The sequence below is a fragment of the Microcaecilia unicolor genome, chromosome 2 (genome assembly GCF_901765095.1).
Source record: "Microcaecilia unicolor chromosome 2, aMicUni1.1, whole genome shotgun sequence".
NCBI lineage: Eukaryota > Metazoa > Chordata > Amphibia > Gymnophiona > Siphonopidae > Microcaecilia > Microcaecilia unicolor.
The window spans coordinates 188,808,611-188,828,779 of NC_044032.1; the positions used below are offsets into that span (position 1 = coordinate 188,808,611).

Here is a 20,169-nt window from a genome sequence, read left to right on the forward strand (position 1 = left end):
TAGGTTGATCTTACTGAAGTGACATCAAAATTTTAATATGTTGTCATAACATCAGACAGGATTTTAACATATTTTGTAGTCTGTGTGTTGAGGTGGTTGTCTTTGTAGCAAATTTTGTGTTTAGTCATGTTTAAATTATGAGACATTGCATCTTGAAGGATCTTTACATACAGTTGAATTGTTTCTATAGAAGTGCATGGTTTAGTAGTGTTGGTAACTGCTTGAAATAATTGTGTTTAAAACACGTAAAGTGTCACCCATGATACAGAAATTCATTTTTAGTTGTACGTGAAGTCAATAAGAGTAGCTAATAGCCCTTTTGCAGGCCTTAGTCCCAAATACACCACGAGAAAAACCTCACTCATTGGTCTTCAGTTTCACTATTTGGGATGGGCTACCCTTGGAATTGCAGCATGCTGGCTCAGCATATTTCTTTCCCTCCCCTCCCTTGGTCCAGCAGTTCCCTTTCCCAGGTTACTTCCTTGCCAGCCCTGCTACTCCAAGCAAAAAAAACAAACAAACCAGTATAAAGACACAGAACTGCTGTTTAGTCAAGCTGCCAATTGCTCTGCCTGTTCCACCCCTTTTGACATGGACATTCTGGGATGGATTCAGTAAATGGCACCCAAATGTTGGTGCCAAAAAAAATCAGCACCCAATGCAATCCTATAAAGGCAGTCTGGGATAAGTACTCTTTATACAATAGCACTGGGCACCGAATTACATGCCCAACTTTGGGCACAAGGACTTACACCAACTGAAACTAGGTGTAAGTCCTTGCGTGCATCCATGGTATTCTATAATAGTTCACAATTTTCCGGAATGCCCCTGACCCTTCCCATGCCCATCCCATGGGAACGCCCCCTGTGCAGTTGTGTGTGGATATGCTTAGACACTACCCTATAACTTAGATGCTATCCTATAACTCAGTGCTTACTCTTAAACTTCACTTCTTTCACTTCACTATGGTGACAGAGCAGAGCTGGCTGCAAAGCTCTGGAATACACGAATGCTGCGTTCTGTGGTTTCCCCCCTCCTGTCCTATCAAAGATTGTAGTTCCACCCTCTTTCCATATCATTTGTTGTTGAGTCTTGTATGCTTTGTCTCCTCCTTTTTTTAGACTGTAAGTCACCTGGCAAGTACTGTTGGGCAGGATAGTAAATTTGAATAAAAACTGAATAAAACTTCCCATTTCAGCCCTGTTTTGGTCCCTTTCATCTGTTAGAACACGTTTCCATGCCGAACGTTGGGTGCTAAATTAGTACCTAATTTTAAGCATCATATATTGAGGAGAAGAACCAGCAGAAACATCAGCAGTGTAGCTTAGACGGCAGCTCCGCATCTTTATGCTGTGTCCCTGGACCAGAAGGGTGTGCCTGTCCATAAAAATCCACTGCTTATTTCAGAGATTTTCAACCTTTTTCGTCTCAAGGCACACTTACATGGCACTAGAATTGTCAAGGCACATCTCCAGCATTTTCCCTTCTCCCCCATCCCTACATGGTCCAGCATTTTCCCTTCTCCCCCCCCCCCACCCGCACGCAATCCCACACATGCTCCAGCATTTTATCTTCCCCCACCCATAAAATAGTCCAGCATTTACCTTCTCTTCCACCCCCTTCCATCCTCACAAATAGTCCAGTTTCTCTTCCTCCTGTTTTCTCTCCAGCCAGCGACCAGACATCTTCCCTTGTCTCTGACCTCCCCCCTCCACGCCCACCTTTTAAAAGTTTTCTTGTCTCCAGCATCAGTGGCAGCAAGCAGGGATTTATACAGGTTGTTTGTGCCAACCCTGGAGCCTTCTCTCTGATGTAACCTCCTACTTATGTGGAAGTAGAAAGTTATATCACTGGAACTGACCACTAGAGAGAAGGAAACTTTTAAAAGGTACACTCCATTCCAGCACAAATTAAGCTGGCCCTACTAATAAATGACCCTCAACTCCCATGGCACACCTGCGGACCAGCCGCGACACAACAATGTGCCATGGCACACTGGTTGAAAAAAAGCTGGCTTATTTCTAGGATAAGCAGCATAAAATCTGTTTTACTCTTTTGAGATCTTGCCAGGTGCTTGCGACCTGGATCAGCCACTGTTGGAAACAGGATACTGGGTTTGATGGACCTTCGGTCTGTTCCAGTATTTTACTGCCTAAGTACTTATGTAGGTTAAACTAGGTCTCCTGTTAATTACTCTCAGTGATTATCAGTCATGTTTAGTTTAATATTATTTATCTGTCACCCCACTTCTGCCAGCTGTCACCCCATGTCTGGAGAATGCTCCTGTAGGCCAGGCAGAGCTGGACTCTACTGCAACGAAACATGTTCTCCAGGATTCTACGGTGAATCTTGTCGGCAAATCTGCAGCTGCCAGAACGGTGCCGACTGTGACAGTGTGATTGGAAAATGCACCTGTGCCCCTGGCTTTACAGTGAGTCTGTTTTGACTTTCTCTTTTCTGTTCTCCCAAGTGAAATGTCTTCATCAGTGATAGTAATAATATCAAATATTATTTGCTTGTGTGTGTGACTGTCATCCTGGCCCTTTGTTCCATCTGCTGTTGAGGTCAATGGTGAGACATACAAACTTCTATAGCAGGAAGAATAAACAGCCAGTACTATGCAAATTGAGCAAATAGATAAGAGTTCACACCCTTCTTGGGATGAATGTATTATTTATTTGCAGATGTGGAAATCCTGGATTTGCAGACTGTGTGACAGTGACTATGGCATCAATAGTGTATCAGGGACATTGGCTCTGCATTTCAACGAGTGACAGTAGACCTTTGGGGATGAGGCACTGCAACAGAAATAGCCACTGGATTAGTCAGATGCATAGTATAGTGGTCCTCATAAGCAGAAGCCAGTTGTTGCAGCTGTGGGTTGTTATAATTAACCTTTCAGAACTACTCATTCAAAGTCTTTTCTGAAGTATATTTGGTTAATCTTGAAATTTAAGTGCAAATCCTGAACTTAAACATTTAAAATGTATGTTTTTTTCTTGGTATTTTAGCAATTGGAATGTTGTGTTTTTCTGGTTATAGGGAGCAGATTGTTCATTTCCTTGCCTGCAGGGGACCTATGGAGTAAACTGTTCCTCTGTGTGCAGTTGCAAGAATCAGGCAATGTGTTCTGCGGTGGATGGTTCTTGCATCTGCAAAGCAGGTAAGAACATAAATTGGTTTCCCATCTCTGGGGCCCCTTAGGATGTATGTCCAGGTGGAAAATGACTTTTTCTTCTGGAATGGAAGAAGAATGACTTTCTGTTCCTTAGTACTACAGAACTGTGAGACCTAAGTTTGATAATGCCCTTGGAGTTCTGCAACTCTTCCTGCCCAAATTTTCAAAAGGAAACTATTCATATAATATTGGCCCCATTATTAGGTAAACCTGGCCCATCCTTCTCATATTCCTCCCTCTGTCCCAGGTCATCTCAGTCCCCCTTGCAGAGTTCAGTCCTGCCACCTCATGCAGATGCTCCACTTGCCCAATGGCTGGACCTTCACCTTCCCCTTCCCTTCCTGTGAGAAGAGCTTCCTTGCAATGCTCCACCCCGGGGCCTTCCCATTGGCTGGATCCTAGCCACAGTCTCTGCTAGGTGGGGAGGATGCAGAGAACTGGAGAGCTGCAGATAGAAGTCTAAACTCTGAAAAGTATTCATACATTTTAATTGTCCTTCCAGCTTCCAGACATTAATAGAAAAATCTGTAAATTCCTTAAAAACAAAAGTAATATAGTTGGCAACCCTAGCCTCCTGAATACCTAGCACATCTGACAGGGCTCCCCTAAACATTTGTTCCCCAGGCATGTGCCTAGTTTGCCTATATCTTAATCTGACCTTAGATGTTCACAAGAGCACATTAAAAGTGCCATTAATGCATATTACAGCAATAGTATGGGCTATCTGCACCTTTAGTATGCATTATTTAATTACAGTAGTGCAGATCTTCCTGCTAAGTTCCCAGTGACTGCTTCTCTCAAAGATTAACACACTAGACACAGTGTTGCACTGGCTGAAGAGGCATGTTTATATGGTGAGCACAAAAAAGGACCAGTGATGTTATGAACAAGCCCACCAAAATGATATGTGCTTTTGGACTGGAAACAGACGTAATAGAGTTTTCATATGTGGGCAATGAATCTTATACAAGTACATGCGTAACAGCAAGGAGGAAGGGAGCCTTTCTGAAAAAGCAAACTTTGTCACATGGGAGGTGGACTTGCTAGTCAGAAAAGTGAGCAAATCTGCATCAGTAAGCATTCCTCCAAGAACCAGGTCTAAGAAGAGGTCAGGATTTTGCGTGATTTTGAGCAGGTATACATCGGTGGGTAGAAGTGCTGAGGTATAAGTCTATCACTATTATAAAATATGGAATATATGTATACTTGGAGGGGCTGCCTGCAACATGCTTTTTATCCACACATGCAAATCTCTGCATTTTGCAGCATACATGCATAAGATATGCTCTTCATAAAATTGCTAGCAATTTTGGTTGAAGTTGGAGTTATTTTTCCTGCCCAGGAACATCAGGTTGCTAATCTGTGGCTTGATGCACCTGGAGAACTTCCCAAAGAGGTCAACTTGGTAAAACTCCCCTTGAGGACACACAACATGTGATTAGTGTCTCACTCCCACCCCTGTAAGCCCACCACCACCTTTGGACACCCCTGAGAAAGATCCCACAAAGGTCTCCTAGGGTCTACATTAACTAATCATTAGTGGTACAGGGTGGCCGGAAAGGAATGTTCCCCAGTTGTTGATGCTGGACTATTGGAGGGCTAGGGAAGGGAAGAGGAAATGCTAGGCTATGGAGAGGGGTTGTGAAGGAAGGATGCAGGACATGGGGTGGGAGATGGGTGGAAGGATAGGAAAGGAAAGATGCTGGACTATGGGGGAGGGGGAGGGCGAGGGCACATGACTGAAGTTTCACCTAGGGCACCAGATACTCTTGGGTTGGTGCTGAAATCGTCAGCTACTCCTTCAAGCTCCAAGTCTAAACAAACTAGAGACGTATTACACATAATTTTAAACAGATGTTAATGTACCAAGCCATACGTACTGTATATTGCCATTACAGAATATGGAATAGATGTATACTTGAAAGAACTGCACAAAACATGTCTCTGTTCCATGGATCTGTAACTACATCCTCTATAAAATTGCTACACATGCATATATACTGTTTTGTACATACATAATCACATTTATACATATAAACTGGTACCTAAGGTTTATAAAATTTAAAAACAGAGAACTTTGCTCCTAACACGTCCTGACTGCCGACAAGAAGTGTCTTTGGTTGGAGCCTTTGATTTTCTCACTTCTTTTTCTAATCCTTACAGTAGAACGTTTATTTATATAGTAGTAGTTTGTGAGACTGAGGTGTCTTTCTATTAAAAGCAGGGGTGGACTGACCATACAGGCAACCGAGCAGTGTTCGAGGGCCCAGGGCTTGGAGGTGGTGGTGGGGGGGGGGGGGGCAGTGCTTCCTTCCCACATGCCCGATGTGCAACATCCTTCTCTCTCCTCCAGAACTGGGACTGGGACACCCCTGTCTCCTCCCCCTCCTGTACTCCCATCCTTGACGACCCCCCCCCCCCCCCCGTCTTCTCAGGTGGGGGCACTGGTAGCTAAATCGGCCATCTGCTGCTGATGCTGGAACTTTTCTCTACTGCAGCCCACCCTCTTCTGACTTCTTCACTCCCTTCTTCCACAACCACGGGCCACAGCAGAGGGAAGTTCCAGTGTCAGCGGCAGACGGCTGATTTAGCTGCAGGACCAAAGGAAAAGGTCAGTGGCAGGGGGAGAAGGAGGCAGCAGGACCGGGGGGGGGGGGGGCAATGGTCTTCATTGCCTGGGGGCTCTGACCACTCTCAGTCCGCCCCTGACTAAAAGTCTTAGTGCAATTGCTCTAATGCTTTTAATTATGAGGGACTAGAGACAAGGAATGCCCTGACCTTTTGATTTTCTTATCACTGATTCTGTATTTTCCTGTATCAGGCTGGCATGGAGTGGACTGCTCAGTCAACTGCCACAGAGGGACCTGGGGCCTTGGGTGCAACCTAACCTGCCAGTGCTTGAATGGAGGGGCTTGTGATGCTTTACAAGGAACCTGCACTTGTGCTCCAGGGTGGCGTGGGGAAAAATGTGAGCTTACCTGTCAGGTATGTATTTTGAAAGAAAATCTGAACTGTGCGATCCTATATCATATATATGAAAGCTCATTGATTACTACTGTCAGGAGCACTGACATTTTCCCTCTTCTGTCTCTGTCCCTCCTTTACAATTGTATACTTGATATTTCTTCTTTATTTTAGGTGGCAAGTGAGCAGAGAGAAAAAAAAAAAGAGCTATTACTTTAAAAGTTATTTTCTCTTTATAATGGATTTGCTTTTGAGTGGTGCATACAATTAATCTCTACCCCTTCACCAAACCTGTGAGGAGAGGAACCCTAATTGTCTTGGAACAGAAAGTTCCAAATCCAGGTCAGGCTGGCAGTGCTTGAAAGCCATTAGTTTGATAGGGTGTGGAGGTCCAATGTGAAACAAGTTGGAGATAAACATATATTAGATGACGGCAGAAAAAGACCTGCACGGTCCATCCAGTCTGCCCAACAAGATAAACTCATATGTGCTACTTTTTGTGTATACCTGACCTTGATTTGTTTCTGCCATTTTCAGGGCACAGACCGTAGAAGTCTGCCCAGCACTAGCCCTGCCTCCCAACCACTAGCCCCGCCTCCCACCACCGGCTCTGCCACTTAATCTCTGCTAAGCTTCTGAGGATCCATTCCTTCTGAACAGGATTCCTTTATGTTTATCCCACGCATTTTTGAATTCCATTACCGTTTTCATCTCCACCACCTCCTGCGGGAGGGCATTCTAATTATCCACCACTCTCTCCGTGAAAAAATACTTCCTGACATTTTTCTTGAGTCTGCCCCCCTTCAATCTCAGTTCATGTCCTCTAGTTCTACCGCCTTCCCATCTACAGCAAACTGTGCAGCTTTACTTTTAAACAGACAAGTCAAAATATAATTGGCCTGACTGCTGATGATAAGTAGGACATTTCAGCTAGATTTATTTAGAAGACAATTTACAAAGCCTCTTCTATATGTAAAGCAGAAAATACTGCATTTGCATACGTGTAACAGATGCCCACGTCACTCACCCCCCCCCCCCAAAAAAAAAAACGAATACAAAGAAACCAGTCGCTATTACAATTTGGCACCATTGTTAAGCAGATTCAGCAGAGAGGTCAAAGACTGCACAAGCCCAATGACTTTCACCAGAGATGTTAAGGGTGGACTATCGCAAAAAGGGAGATTTTTCAAGTGATGAATCTGAACTATAAAGCTAGAAAGTAGATTCTGAAAATTGTAAGGCTGTTTATAGCTATTCTGCCTGCTGTTTTAGATTTTTTAATTTGTAATTTTTATATTTCTATTTCTTATCTTTTCATTACTTTTTATTCTTTAATTTTTTTAGGGCTGCATTTTGACTAAACTTTGTAATCACGATTAATCACACAATTAAAAGTATAGTTTCCCCTCACCCCCAACACTGCAGCTCCTTGTGACTCTGTACAATGGAGGGGCCCTGCAGTGGCGTCAGCGCATCAATTTGCTGCACGCCTAGACCCCTTTTACCACAGCTGGATTTTTTTTTCTTAAAAAGGAAATGACTGTGCAGTAAATACAAACTTGCCATGTGGCCAGGGCTCTGACGCTAACCCAGCAGTAAAAATAAAAAATATTTCCAGTTGTGCCGGAAATGGTGCGCGGTGGCACTGCCATTGGTTCCCACAGTGGGCCGGCAGTAGTGCTGGATTGGTGTGCACCAACACCATGGTAGCTGTGCCGTGGCAATGTAAAAAAACAACAACTCTAAGTGGCTTGTCCAGAGTCACAAGGTGCCGCAATGGGAAATAAATAAATAAATAAATAACACACTTTTAATCGAAATATCATATATATTCTGATATTTGTCAACATTTGCTCATTTCTGATCTGAAGAAGGGTTACCTTCAGAAGCTAATCAAAAAATGTATTGTTAGTCCAATAAAAAAGATATCATTTTCTTTTCTGTTTTTTTTATTTCTATTTATTACCTTTGAAAGTGGACTAACATACCACTTTACTCAAATAAACTAATAAACCTGTTTTCACTTTTATTTTTTTCCAACAAAACAATGTTGGAAAGAAATTATTCATAAGAGATCAAAAATGCCTGTTCATCTGTCTGGCAGCAAAACTCTCCAAAACGTTCATGGAATGGGACCACATTTGGCCACAGAGGGGGAGGGGGGGGAAACGGAACCTGAGGAAAGACCCATCGATTTTGAATATGGGTTGGGTCAGTCTGGGGGTTCCAGAAAAGAAAATTCTTTCCAAAATAGCCCAATTCATATCTATGGGAGAGGGAGATAGGTTTAGGTTTATTAAAATTTGATATACCGCATAATAAAATACTAGGAGGTTTACAAAAATAAGATATCAATTAAAAGAAAGCGAGAAAGGATCGCCATTTCCAACAGGAAAGAAATAAGAGTAAAGAATAGCATCTTAAAATTATAAACACACTGCACACTACTCACCATACAACACACCAAGCAATAGATCCAGGGGCCACCAAGGATACCCCTGAAAGCAGCACGAACGCAAAAGAACAAGCATCACAGTCAAAAGGCAGCAGTAAACAAAAACGCTTCAGCTGACCCTTACCAAGTGAAAAAGTACAAACGGGCCTCCAGTAACAGGACAGAGGTAGACTTTCTTGTAAAGACCCAACACAGGCTGTGTTTCAGCATCCAAGCGCCTGCATCAGGGGTCGCAAAAATAGTGATATCTGAAAAGACTGCCAAACTTTTCAGATATCGCTTTTGGAGTACAGGACCGAGGTCTGTGCATTAGAAATAAGAAGTGCTTTTAATCTTGCTTTTTGGCAGGATTTTACTAGACTGTGATTGTTTAGAGGAGTATCTAGCAGACAATTTGAAGTACCAACAGTGGTGCTGCTGCAGAAATCACCATCATAGGATTTTTTTTGCAACCCCTGATGCAGGCACTTGGACACTGAAACACAGCCTGTGTCGAGCCTTTACAAAAAAAAGTGTACCTCTGTCCTGCTCCTGGAGGCTCGTTTGTGCTTTTTGACTTGGTTTGCTTTCTTGGTGTACTTAGAACCCTCTCTTCTTTACTCTTCAGCTGATCCTTAAAAGATGTCAAATTAGACTCCTGACGAACTGATAATGGCAACAAATTCCACAGCTTAGATCCAGAGACCGGAAACACCAACACCTCCAGCACAGAAACATTAAAACATAGCAGTTAGGACAGTGTTTGTCAATGTAAGGTTCAGGTGCCAATGGCGGACCCTGGAGAGTTCTGGGGCGGCCCCCCATTGTCTTCCTGTTTTTTTTTTCTGCTATTCTCTGCCTCTCTACCCAAGCTCAAGACAGAAAGGGGGAGGTACATAGGGGAACGAGGCCATGCTTGAAGGACAAGGCATTTTTCAATAGACAAAGGGAATATATTTGGAAATGCACATCTCCTTGAAGATACCCCCTAATGAAAAGTTTTAAGGTGTGCTGGCAGGGATGGATGTCATTGACACACACTAGTCAGCAGTGTTGCAGCCCCACATGGGATGATATTTGGCGGCTCTTCTTCAGCGCATTAGAATCCAAAGTGGCCCTGACTTAAAATTTAGTGAAGGCCATTGAGTTAGGGAATTGTTATTTTCAAAATGCCTCTTTATTCTTCTAATCATAGATACATAGAGAGCCAACACCAATCCACACACACACACAACCACACAGAGGCTGGAAATTATTGCACGAGGCATGTTTACTATTACTACTTAGCATTTCTATAGCGCTACTAGATGTATTCAGCACTGTACACTTGAACATGAAGAGACAGTCCCTGCTTCACAGAGCTTACAATCTAATTAAGACAGACAAACAAGACAAATAAGAGATAAGGGAGTTACTAAGGTGGAGATGATAATATAAGGATACTGAACAAGTGAGTAAGGATTAGGAGTTAAAAGCAGCATCAAAAAGGTGAGCTTTTAGCCTAGATTTGAAGATGGCCAGAGATGGAGCTTGACGTACTGGCTCAGGAAGTCTATTCCAGGCATTTGCTTTACACACCTGCTGCCACACTTCTGGCTGTTAGCAATTCTGATGTACATTTCATTTTCACTGTTGTAAATTCTACTATGAAACCCTAACCCTATCCCTTTCTTAATGGTTGCCATGTACAGCGACACCTTGTGACTGAACCATGTAGTCTGGTAATGGTTGCTATGTGTACCGCCATTTAGTGGTGAAGAAGCGCTGCAATACCTGCTGCCTTGGTACAGTGGCACCCTGTGGTTTAAATATACAATGTGTTCTTTCAAATATGTTGACAGTAACATCTAATGGTTAGATATTTAAGATTCTTATTATGACACATAAAGTACTATATACCAGGGGCATAGCTACAGGGGGCCACGGGGGCCTGGGCCCCTGCAAATTTCATCCGGGCCCCTGGTTTGGTTGACAGGGTCCCCAACCCCCGCCAGCCAAAGCCTTCTTCAGCGCCCATCTCCACTGCAGCTACGTTCCTGCCCTGCTCTTCTTTCTTCTTGCTCCTCCTCCTGTCTTGTGCACGGTGACTCTCCTTTACGTGAAACTGTCAGCATGCACAGGACAGGAGGAGGAGCAAGAAGAAAGAAGAGCAGGGCAGGAACGCGGCTGCGCCGGAGAACGGCGCTGAAGAAGGCTTTGGCTGGCAGGGGTTGGGGACCCCCGCCAGCAAAGGTATTTGTTTGTAAGGTGAAGGAGGGTACGAGGAGGTGGGGGGGGGGGGGGGCAGCGGGGCGGCACTCAAAATGTGCCCCCCAACCTCGGGATCTGGCCCCCTCCCACTGTAAGGTCTGGCTACGCCCCTGCTATATACCAGTGCTCCAGTCTATCTGTCATCTCTTACAATACCATATACAGTACTCCCACATACACACTCTATGTTCGCTTACTGATAAGTGATTGGTTATTCGTAGTTCCAATAGGGCCCGGTGGGAGTCTATGAGGACATGCACCTTCATTGTGGAAAACTCTTTCACAGTGTCTCCAGCTGGACACTTCTTAACCTTCCTTTCGTAAAGCATTGAAAACTTATTTTTTTTTTACTTTCTTTTGGGACTTGAGTATAGGTTGTTCCTATGGTAAGAGATTGTTTTTAAGTTTGCATGTTTTAATTGTATGCTTTCTATGAGTGGTATGAAAGGGTTAGAACACTGTGGTATGGGGGTGTATGCGCTGTGTGACTGTTCTTTCCTATTTTAGTAATGGCGTTCCTTTTCTATTTTCTGGAATTTTGTATATGTAAACCGCCTCGATTTGCCTGTGAGGTAGGTGGTATAGGAAATTAATAAACAATATATTATCACACTTGGGAGGTAATTTTAAAAGCATATGCATATATAAACAGAGGCTACCTATATGGGCCTTGTTTAATAAGACGCGCTAGCATTTTTAGCGCGCGCTAATGCTAGAGATACTCATATATTCCTATGGGTGTCTCTAGTGTTAGCACATGCTAAAAACGTTAGCATGCCTACAGCACAGCTTAGTAAACAGGGCCCATAGTGTTGATTTCAGAAAGCCACTGTTTATATGTGAATATTGCCGGGAGGCAGAAATTTCAAGAGGATGTGTTTTGGGCATAGTTAGGACAGACTAAAAATTTATATGTGCATTTCCCTTTGTATACATACATATTTTACACAATTTGCACCAGTTCTGAGGCACATGTAGTTTTTGAAAAGTACTTGTTTTGGCCAGGGCTGTAAATGAGGGATTAAGGGACTACTTTCTTTAATCTCCTGTTTCTTACTTTTACCTTGAAATTTAAAAATAGAAAACACTCTTTGAGCTTCACTAATTAATTTGTGGCATTTGGTTTCTAAAATTGGGCTACTTACACTTATATATGGAAGCTGTGGGGGGATGACACTCTTTATTTTCCCCTATATGTGTTTAAAATTGATGCTTCTGTTGTACATATTTTACAAATGGTTCCAGTACGTAAGTATTGCATATTGGGACAGACCGAAAGTCTATCAAGTCCAGCATCCTGTTTCCAACAGTGGCCAATCCAGGTTACAAGTACCTGGCAAGATTCAAAAACAGTACAAATATTTTGTCAAATAGTGGAGGAATTGTGAACTTCCTAACCTGGGTGCTCCGATTTCCCTCTTGATATGCTATACATAATGGGGATGTTGGTTTTGTTTTATTATGATTTCCAAATCAATGGAATATTTGGGAACCATTCGTTTGAAATCTCCTTTCTACTCTCCCTCCAGGTCAGAGGCACAAACAGAGAGGTCGGAAAGAGTTCCATGAGCTGCTTTCTCCACTTGTTTGACAGTGTAATTCTCTATTTCAGTGGTATACATTTCAGTCTCACTACTCTTTGAATCAAGGGGTTAGAAGTGCCTTGGTTTAGTCAGAATCATTATTCTTGGACTCTATATGAAGTGTTTCTGTTAAGTATGTACATTTAAATGATGACTATCCAAGCGCCACATGTGAATGGAAATATGCTATGTGGTATGGTTTCTAATTCTACCCTTTTTGAAGTATTTCCCTGAGAACTTGAAGGCTAACACTTTTTGACATTCTTTGGCATCGGATAACCTTGCTTCTTCAGTTATGGGATAAGTCCAGGGCCAACAGAAATGTATAGAGAAAAAAACATGAAAAATGCATTTTCCCTGATCAGGATACCACTGTTTCCCCCTCCTTCTGGAAAATTAGACAAGTAGAAGGCTTAGACGCATCGATGCATCAAGTGCCTCTGGGTTAGTAGAAGATACTTTAATATGAATTTGTTCCTTGCTAGACACCAGCAACCAAGTGTTCCTTGTGAATCAGTTTTCATGGACTCTAAGATGTAGGATCCCGTTCAACAACAGAATGGCAATGAAAACAAGCTGCTGGATGTTCAAGAGCAACTTATCCAGTCATTAGACAGATAAGTGCCATATCTCCCAGTTTTCAGTGGCACTATCTGGATAATGCTGCTGAAAATTCTTACAGACTGCCCTGGCATTGCACAGAAAGAAGAGGGTGGGCAGCCAACCTAACTCTACAAATAATTGGCAATAGCTGCAGTATGTACAGTTCATGCCACTCCTTGTGTGTGTGAGTGAGACTAACAAGTTAGTTACTTCTTCCAGTAAAGGCCTGATTGAAGAGCCAAGCTTTCACGTGCTTCCTGAAGTAGAAATAGTCTTCTGTTAAGCAAAGCCTTTCAGGCAGTGCATTCCAGAGTGTGGGGGCTACTCCGGAGAAGGCTCGCTTGTGGGTATCACATCGTGTAATGTCTTTTGGAGAGGGTGTGGTTAGTGATAGTCCTTGAGAGGACCTTAGTGTCCTTGTCAGTATGTAGAGGGTCATCCTGTTTTTCAAGTACTCGGGGCCTTTTCCTTTGAGGGCCTTGAAGATCAGACATAGAGTTTTAAATGTGGCCCTGTATTGTACTGGTAGCCAATGAAGTTTTTGTAAAAATGGTGTGATGTGGTCACGTCGCTTGCAACCTTCTACGAGCCTTGCTGCAGCATTCTGAATCAATTGAAGCTGGTGCAGGCCCTTTGTATAATTGTGTAGTACATTGCACTAATCCAGTCTTGATGTTATCATGGCATGTACAACTGGGATAAGATTTACCTTCTTGATGTAAGGAGAGAGGCAGCGTAGCTGTCGCAAATAGTAGAAGCAGCTCTTGAAGGTTGCTTGGATTTGGGGAATCAGAGTAAGTGTTGAATCTAATTGTATTCCAAGGTTCCTGACTTGTGATTTGAGGGGGAGTTTGTACTTCCCAAAAGAGATTTAGATGTCAGGTATGTATTCACTTGTGTTAGGGACCCAGGGAAGCTCAGTTTTACTTGGGTTCAGGCAAAGTTTGTTATGTTTAGCCCATTCTTGAATTGATGTTAGAGAGGTAATCAGTTTATTCAAGGCTGTAGGTAAGTCAGGTTCAATGGGTATGAGTAGCTGCACATCATCCGTGTAGATGTAGAACTGAGTACCCATTGACCAAATCACCTCAGCTAGTGGCTTGAAGTAGATATTGAACAGAATAGGTGACAGTATTGATCCTTGTTGTACCCCGCAGGTCAGTGCCCATGGGGCGATGGGTTGCTGCCAAACATTATGGATTGTTGCCTATCTGATAGATAGGATCTGAACCAAGTAAGTATTGTTCCATTGATACCTGTTTCTGTCAGTCATGCTAGCATGATATCATGATCCACAGTGTCAAAAGCTGCTGAGAAATCTACTAACACCGAAGCAAATCCCTTGTCTCAGTTTCTGTGAAGATCATCTAATAGGGATACAAGGACTGTTTCTGTTCCATAATCAGGTCTGAATCCAGATTGACATGGATTTAGCCAGTTTCTCTCTTCTAGCCAATCATTAAGTTGAAAACAGACTGTCTGTTCTATAAGTTTCCCTAGAAATGGGATGTTGGACACTGGCCGGTAACTTTCAAATTTGCCATAGTCAAGGTTGTTTTCTTTAGCAAAGGGTGAACCACTGCCCTTTTTAATGCTGTTGGTAGTTGCCCATTAGAAAGAGAGGCATTCTAAATTTTTGTGGCACCTTTTAGGAGGCCCATACTTGCCTGCTGCATTATCTTTGATGGGCAGGGGTCAAGGAAGCAGGTAGTTGGTCAAATGTCTCTTAGGATGTTGTCAAGGCTCTCCTCTTTCATTGGATTAAAAGTGTCCCATCTTTCGCTGTCAGGAGGGGGCAAATTTGTGCACTCCTGGTTAACTGATTGGAGATTGGGTGGGATTGCCTGTAAATCCTGGAGGAGACTTTTAAATTTGTTGGCAAAGTATGCAGCAAAATCATTGCAGTTCAGTTTAGATTGGGCAGGCTGTTTCTGTTGTGGGGGTTGCAGTAGGTTGTTTACTATACTGAACAACTGCTTGGTTGAATTGGCAGCCTGTGCAATGCATTGAGAGAGGTATTGTTTTTTGGTTGCTGTTAAGGCTTGGCGGTACTTTGTCGTGTGCTTCCTACAGTTTAGCCTGTCTTTATCCAGGCGAGATTTACACCATCTCCTTTCCAGTTTCCGTCCTTCGCATTTAAGGATCCAAAGTTCTGGAGAAAACCAAGGTGAGAGTTTGTGAGTGGGGCATGAGACCTTTTTTAGTGGTGCCATTTTCTCTAAAGTCTTGACTAAGTGTGTATTCCAAATGTCAACCTGTTCTGACACTGTAGTTGTTTTTTCATCCATCCATATGTGGATAGTCCAAGGCCTCTACGAAATTCTCAACGGTCAGCTTTTATTGTCTCTGATCTCCTTCCAAACTCTGGGAGGTGCCATTTTTTTCAGGTGGTCACTTAGGGAAAATTTAATTAGAAAATTGTCTGTCCATGATAGGAGTGTTATTTCAATACTGTTACCCCACAATTCTGGGATATCAACCCCTTTGTAGAATACCAGGTCTAGTATGTGACCCTTTTCGTGGGTTGGAGAATTGATCACCTGCGTAAATTCTAGTGCTGTCATCGTGTCCAGAAAGGCAGCTGTGGTGGTATATGGGGTTTGGATGTGCAGATTGAAATCTCCCATGATCACCAGCCTAGGGTAATTCAGGGTCACTTGAATAATCAGGTCTAGGAGTACTTGCACAGATAATGAGTTGTTTCGATGTGCTCGGTATATCATGAGCAGCCAGATTGGTTACTCCTCTTCAAGTTGGATTAAAAGAGATTCTGTTTCATGTAGCTGGGAGATGGAGATTCTGTGCAGTGTGATTGTATCCTGAATCAAGACTGCTACCCCTCCACCCCGTCTTCCTGGTCTTGGTTGATGTTGGGTATAGCTCAGCCAGTGGTAAATCCCTATTTTCATCTAGCCAGGTATCACTTATTCCTAGGATGTGAAGATGCTGTTCATGTATGACATCATGGATCGCCGAGGATTTCTTTGCAGCTGATCTGGCATTCACCAGTTCTATAGTTTCCAAGGGTGGTCTGGGGTTAGCTTTGGTGCGGTAATCTTTTAAGAACTGTTATGTAGGTGTTTGACCTCTTGCACTTTTTTCTTCTCTTTGGTTGGTGGGGATTATAGTTTCCTCTGCCACACACCACAGGGATCCCCAAGGTCTTGTAGTCTGCTGTACCAAGGCACATTTTTTTGTGTCAGAAGCTAGTTAGGCAGAATTTCACGGAGTGGCACTGCAGTCCCCCCTGTGGATCAGCAACCTTACTAGTTGACAATGCAGAGTTAAGGCTTTAAATAATCTTAAAGAACAGACCTTTTTGAAGTTGTAAATTCAGACCAGGCCTGTGAGATCAAAGGCTTCCAGCAACAGAGAAACAAATGGCTGTACCTTGCACTTCTATGTGAATTTCTTTGGAGAGGGGATTGATGGTTGACTTTAGTTTTAAGGAATCTAACAGATTCAGAATTTTAGAAATAGTTATTTAGTTAAAATAAAACTTTAACTTACGGATTACAGGTTTGAACTTTATAGTTTCTGGTTCTGATATCCTTGGATGTTCCAATTGATTCAGGTTGCTGTAGGTTTTTTCTTTGTTGTCCAGGAGGAGGGTTAAAAGTAAATATAGATCCAGCTCCTATCACAGGGCATAAGGAGAGCTATTTGTAAAATGAAGGGAAGATAAACGTTTCCTTTCTCCAGCCAAAATAAATTTAAAAAGTTTAAAGTAAAACTGAGGACTGGTGCCTCAACACAGACTGAACAGAAGTCAGTAAAAGTTTGAGTTGTAAATAAGCAAAAAGTGTATTATTTAATCTAAGTTGCAGAGCCTGATGTGAACCCAACCAGCCATGCATTTAACTCACACCCAACAGTCTTTCAGTGACACACAGTGGAAGTCATTAGGGCCCTGATGGCGAACCTATGACACGCGTGTCAGCACTGACACGTGTGCCATTTTCGCTGACACGTGGCGGATTTCAGCATTTCCTTGATTTGTCCAGGTTTCTCGACAAATCCGCCCCGCACTCCCCGACAGAATCCTCCGATGAGCACGCGACCACCTCACCTTCTTAACTCCTCTGCTCTGATGAATGCGCGACGGCGACGCAGGCAGGCTAGAGGCAGCATCTGTGCTCGTGCGCGTGCCAGCCAGCGCCTGCCTGCTCAGCATCAGCTGGTGATAATCCTGCACGCTGCACGCTTCACGCAGGTGCAGCGGCTTACTTCTACTGCCTGCAGCCTGCCGCCTTCTCTTCAGCTGCTGCCATAATAATCGCGAGTCGACAAGAGCACGAGGCTGCAGCGGGACGGTCTGCTCTCTGTCTTCTGACTCTTCTCTTGTTGTGCCCTGCCTGCCCCTTGCTTAGCCGCCGCCATAACAGTGAGGTAAGATTCTTAAGAATGGGCTCCCATGATAAATTGTTTGGGATAAATATAAGTAATATAACAGCAGGTTATGCCATGATAAATATCGCAAAATTATGGTTTTTTTTCTCGAAGTGACACACCACCCAAATTATGCTCGTTTTTTTTGGTGAATTTTGACACACCAAGCTCAAAAGGTTGCCCATCACTGTATTAGGGAGTCCTTTTACCAAGCTGCGGTAAAAAGTTGCCTGCAGTGGTGTGGGCGCATGGAATTGCCATGCGCCCAAGCCATTTTTTACCATGGCTGAAAAAACCTTTTTTTAAAATGGAAGTCATCAGTGGCCGTGCACTAATAAAAAAAATTGGTATGCGGAGATTTACTGCCTTAGCCATTACCGCCTTCTATTTAGTAGGCGATAAGGGCTCACAGGCTACTCATACGGTGGCACGTGGCGATTTCCATGCACTGCCAAATTACTGCTGGGCATACCCTCCACGTTAGAAAATACATTTTATTTTATGGGCACAGGAAATGGCACCAGAGTTTGAAAGTTTCATACTGTTGTCCATTTGCTGTTGTGACACCCTTATATAAATATTTTCATTGGTTGCAGGTTCAATATAGAGCATCTTATAAGGTCTTAGGATTTGTACATCAGGTGCTTTATGAGGACTTACTGCCATATTTGAAGCCTATGGTTCAGCTATATGCCCCAGGCAGGCATCAAGGTCAGATAATACTCACTTGTTTGTTACACCTAATGCAAGAGCGCGATTGGTAGCTACCAGAGAGAGATCTTTTTTCTGGCAGGTACCAGTGTTATGGAACAGCTTACCAAGGGCTTCTTTTAGAAAGCTGCACTACTAATTCTCGGTGTGGCAAATGAGAGAAAGCCCATTCAGTTCTTATGGGCTTCCTGGCGGAGTAGCCTGGTGGTTAGTGCAGTGGACTTTGATCCTGGGGAACTGAGTTCAATTCCCACTGCAGCTCCTTGTGACTCTGGGCAAGTCACTTAACCCTCCATTGCACCTGGTACAAAATAAGTACCTGAATATATGTAAACCGCTTTGACTGTAGCTGCAAATACTTCAGAAAGGCAGTACATCAAGTCCCATTTCCCTTTCCCTATTGGAGATTCTAGATGGAATGTTGCTACTATTGAGATTCTGTTGCTACTATTGGAGATTCTACATGGAATGTTGCTATTCCACTAGCAACATTCCATGTAGAAGCCTGCTCTTGCAGATCAGCAATGCGGCCACATTGCTGATCTGCAAGGGCAGGCTTCTACATGGAATGTTGCTAGTGGAGGAGTAGCCTAGTGCTTAGTGCAGCAGACTTTGATCCTGGGGAACTGAGTTTGATTCCCACTGCAGCTCCTTGTGACCCTGGGCAAGTCACTCAACCCTCCATTGCCCCTGGTACAAAATAAGTACCTGAATATATGTAAACCACTTTGAATGCAGTTGCAAAGTTTTCCAGAAAACATTTGAGGGAACCTATTGTTAGGGGATGGGGTACAGGTTCTACTATCTTTCCATTAATTGGGGCAGATTTTAGAGTATGTATGGTAGAGTGTATGGTCTTCTGATATGTGGGCTTTCCTATCATTTTATGGCATTCTTTTTCCTTATGCTTTCTTTGGAATTTTATTGCAAACCACTTTGATTATTAGAAAGGTGGTATATAAGATTTTATAAACTATTAAACTATCATGAGCCAGTGCCTGCAACAGCCACTTGGAGATTGTACTGGAGTCAGCACAGGCCTGAAGCAGCCCTGTGCCTCACACAGTTTCCATAGTAACAGGAAGTTCTGCAGGAGGAGGAATAGAGCTTGTTCACAGGCTCTGAACTGTTTTTCCAGTTGGTGTTGCCACTGCTCTGGTCCTGATTCCATTATGCTTTTTTTCCCATCCTCTGTCTATGGAAAACGAAATGAATGAATCAAGTCCTTAATGCTGGTGAAGGTTCTGCCTATTGGGGAATTTTGCCCTGTATGTAAAAAAAAAAACTTAAAATGTTTTTTTACCTGAATGACATCTTAAAACAACAACAACAAAGACACAAACATTTCAAAGAGTGAACAAGGAATTTCTGGAGGTAAATGCCCTGTCTTTCAACCTGCTTAATCTGAATCAAACCAAAGTTTGAGTTTACTAAAGTTTAGCTTGAGTTATCTGCAGCAGGGCCCTTAGAAATAAAATAGGCCCTGCTGCAGATAGCTCGAGCTACGCTTTAGTAAACAACCCCCCAAGTGATCTGTTTCACTTCTAACTTCTGCTGCTTAAAACCTGTAGTTGCCTAGAGACCAAAAAGATGTTTGATTTTGATGTGAGGTCAGAAACAGCTGTTCACGATGAGCTAGATTAAAGAGAATGGCAGAGATTTCATTTATCTCACTGTTTCCATTTTGACTTAGTTCTGAATTCTGATTCTTCTGGCAGGATGGAACTTACGGAATAAACTGTGCTGAGCGATGTGACTGCAGCCACGCAGATGGATGCCATCCAATCACCGGCTACTGTCGCTGCCTTGCAGGATGGGCAGGTAAACAGGAGGACAATGGGAACATGAGGGTGGTGCTCTCCTAAAGCAGAAATGATAGAGAAATGCTACCATTGATCAGTAATGAGACATAAACAGCAACACAACAAAGAAGAGAGACCTCAGCAGAGTACACAAATGAAACCAGGAAGTGGAGGTAGCCAAAGGATGGAGGCAGAACCATAGATCCAAACAGAATTCTTTGGATCCAACTTTCACTTTGTTTGAGGGAGCAGTGA

The 20,169-nt window shown here is 43.1% G+C and overlaps 1 protein-coding gene across 3 annotated transcripts in view; it reads left to right on the forward strand.

Annotated features, from left to right (window-relative positions):
- The window catches only part of MEGF10 (multiple EGF like domains 10), a 252,707-nt gene that overhangs the window by 149,139 nt on the left and 83,399 nt on the right, over positions 1 to 20,169 (forward strand). For all 3 annotated transcript variants that reach the window (XM_030193579.1, XM_030193577.1, XM_030193578.1), the window contains 4 exons: positions 2,257 to 2,431; positions 3,043 to 3,163; positions 6,000 to 6,163; positions 19,831 to 19,933. In XM_030193579.1, the coding sequence (XP_030049439.1) occupies positions 2,257 to 2,431; positions 3,043 to 3,163; positions 6,000 to 6,163; positions 19,831 to 19,933 (563 nt within the window). The remainder of the gene's footprint in view (positions 1 to 2,256; positions 2,432 to 3,042; positions 3,164 to 5,999; positions 6,164 to 19,830; positions 19,934 to 20,169) is intronic.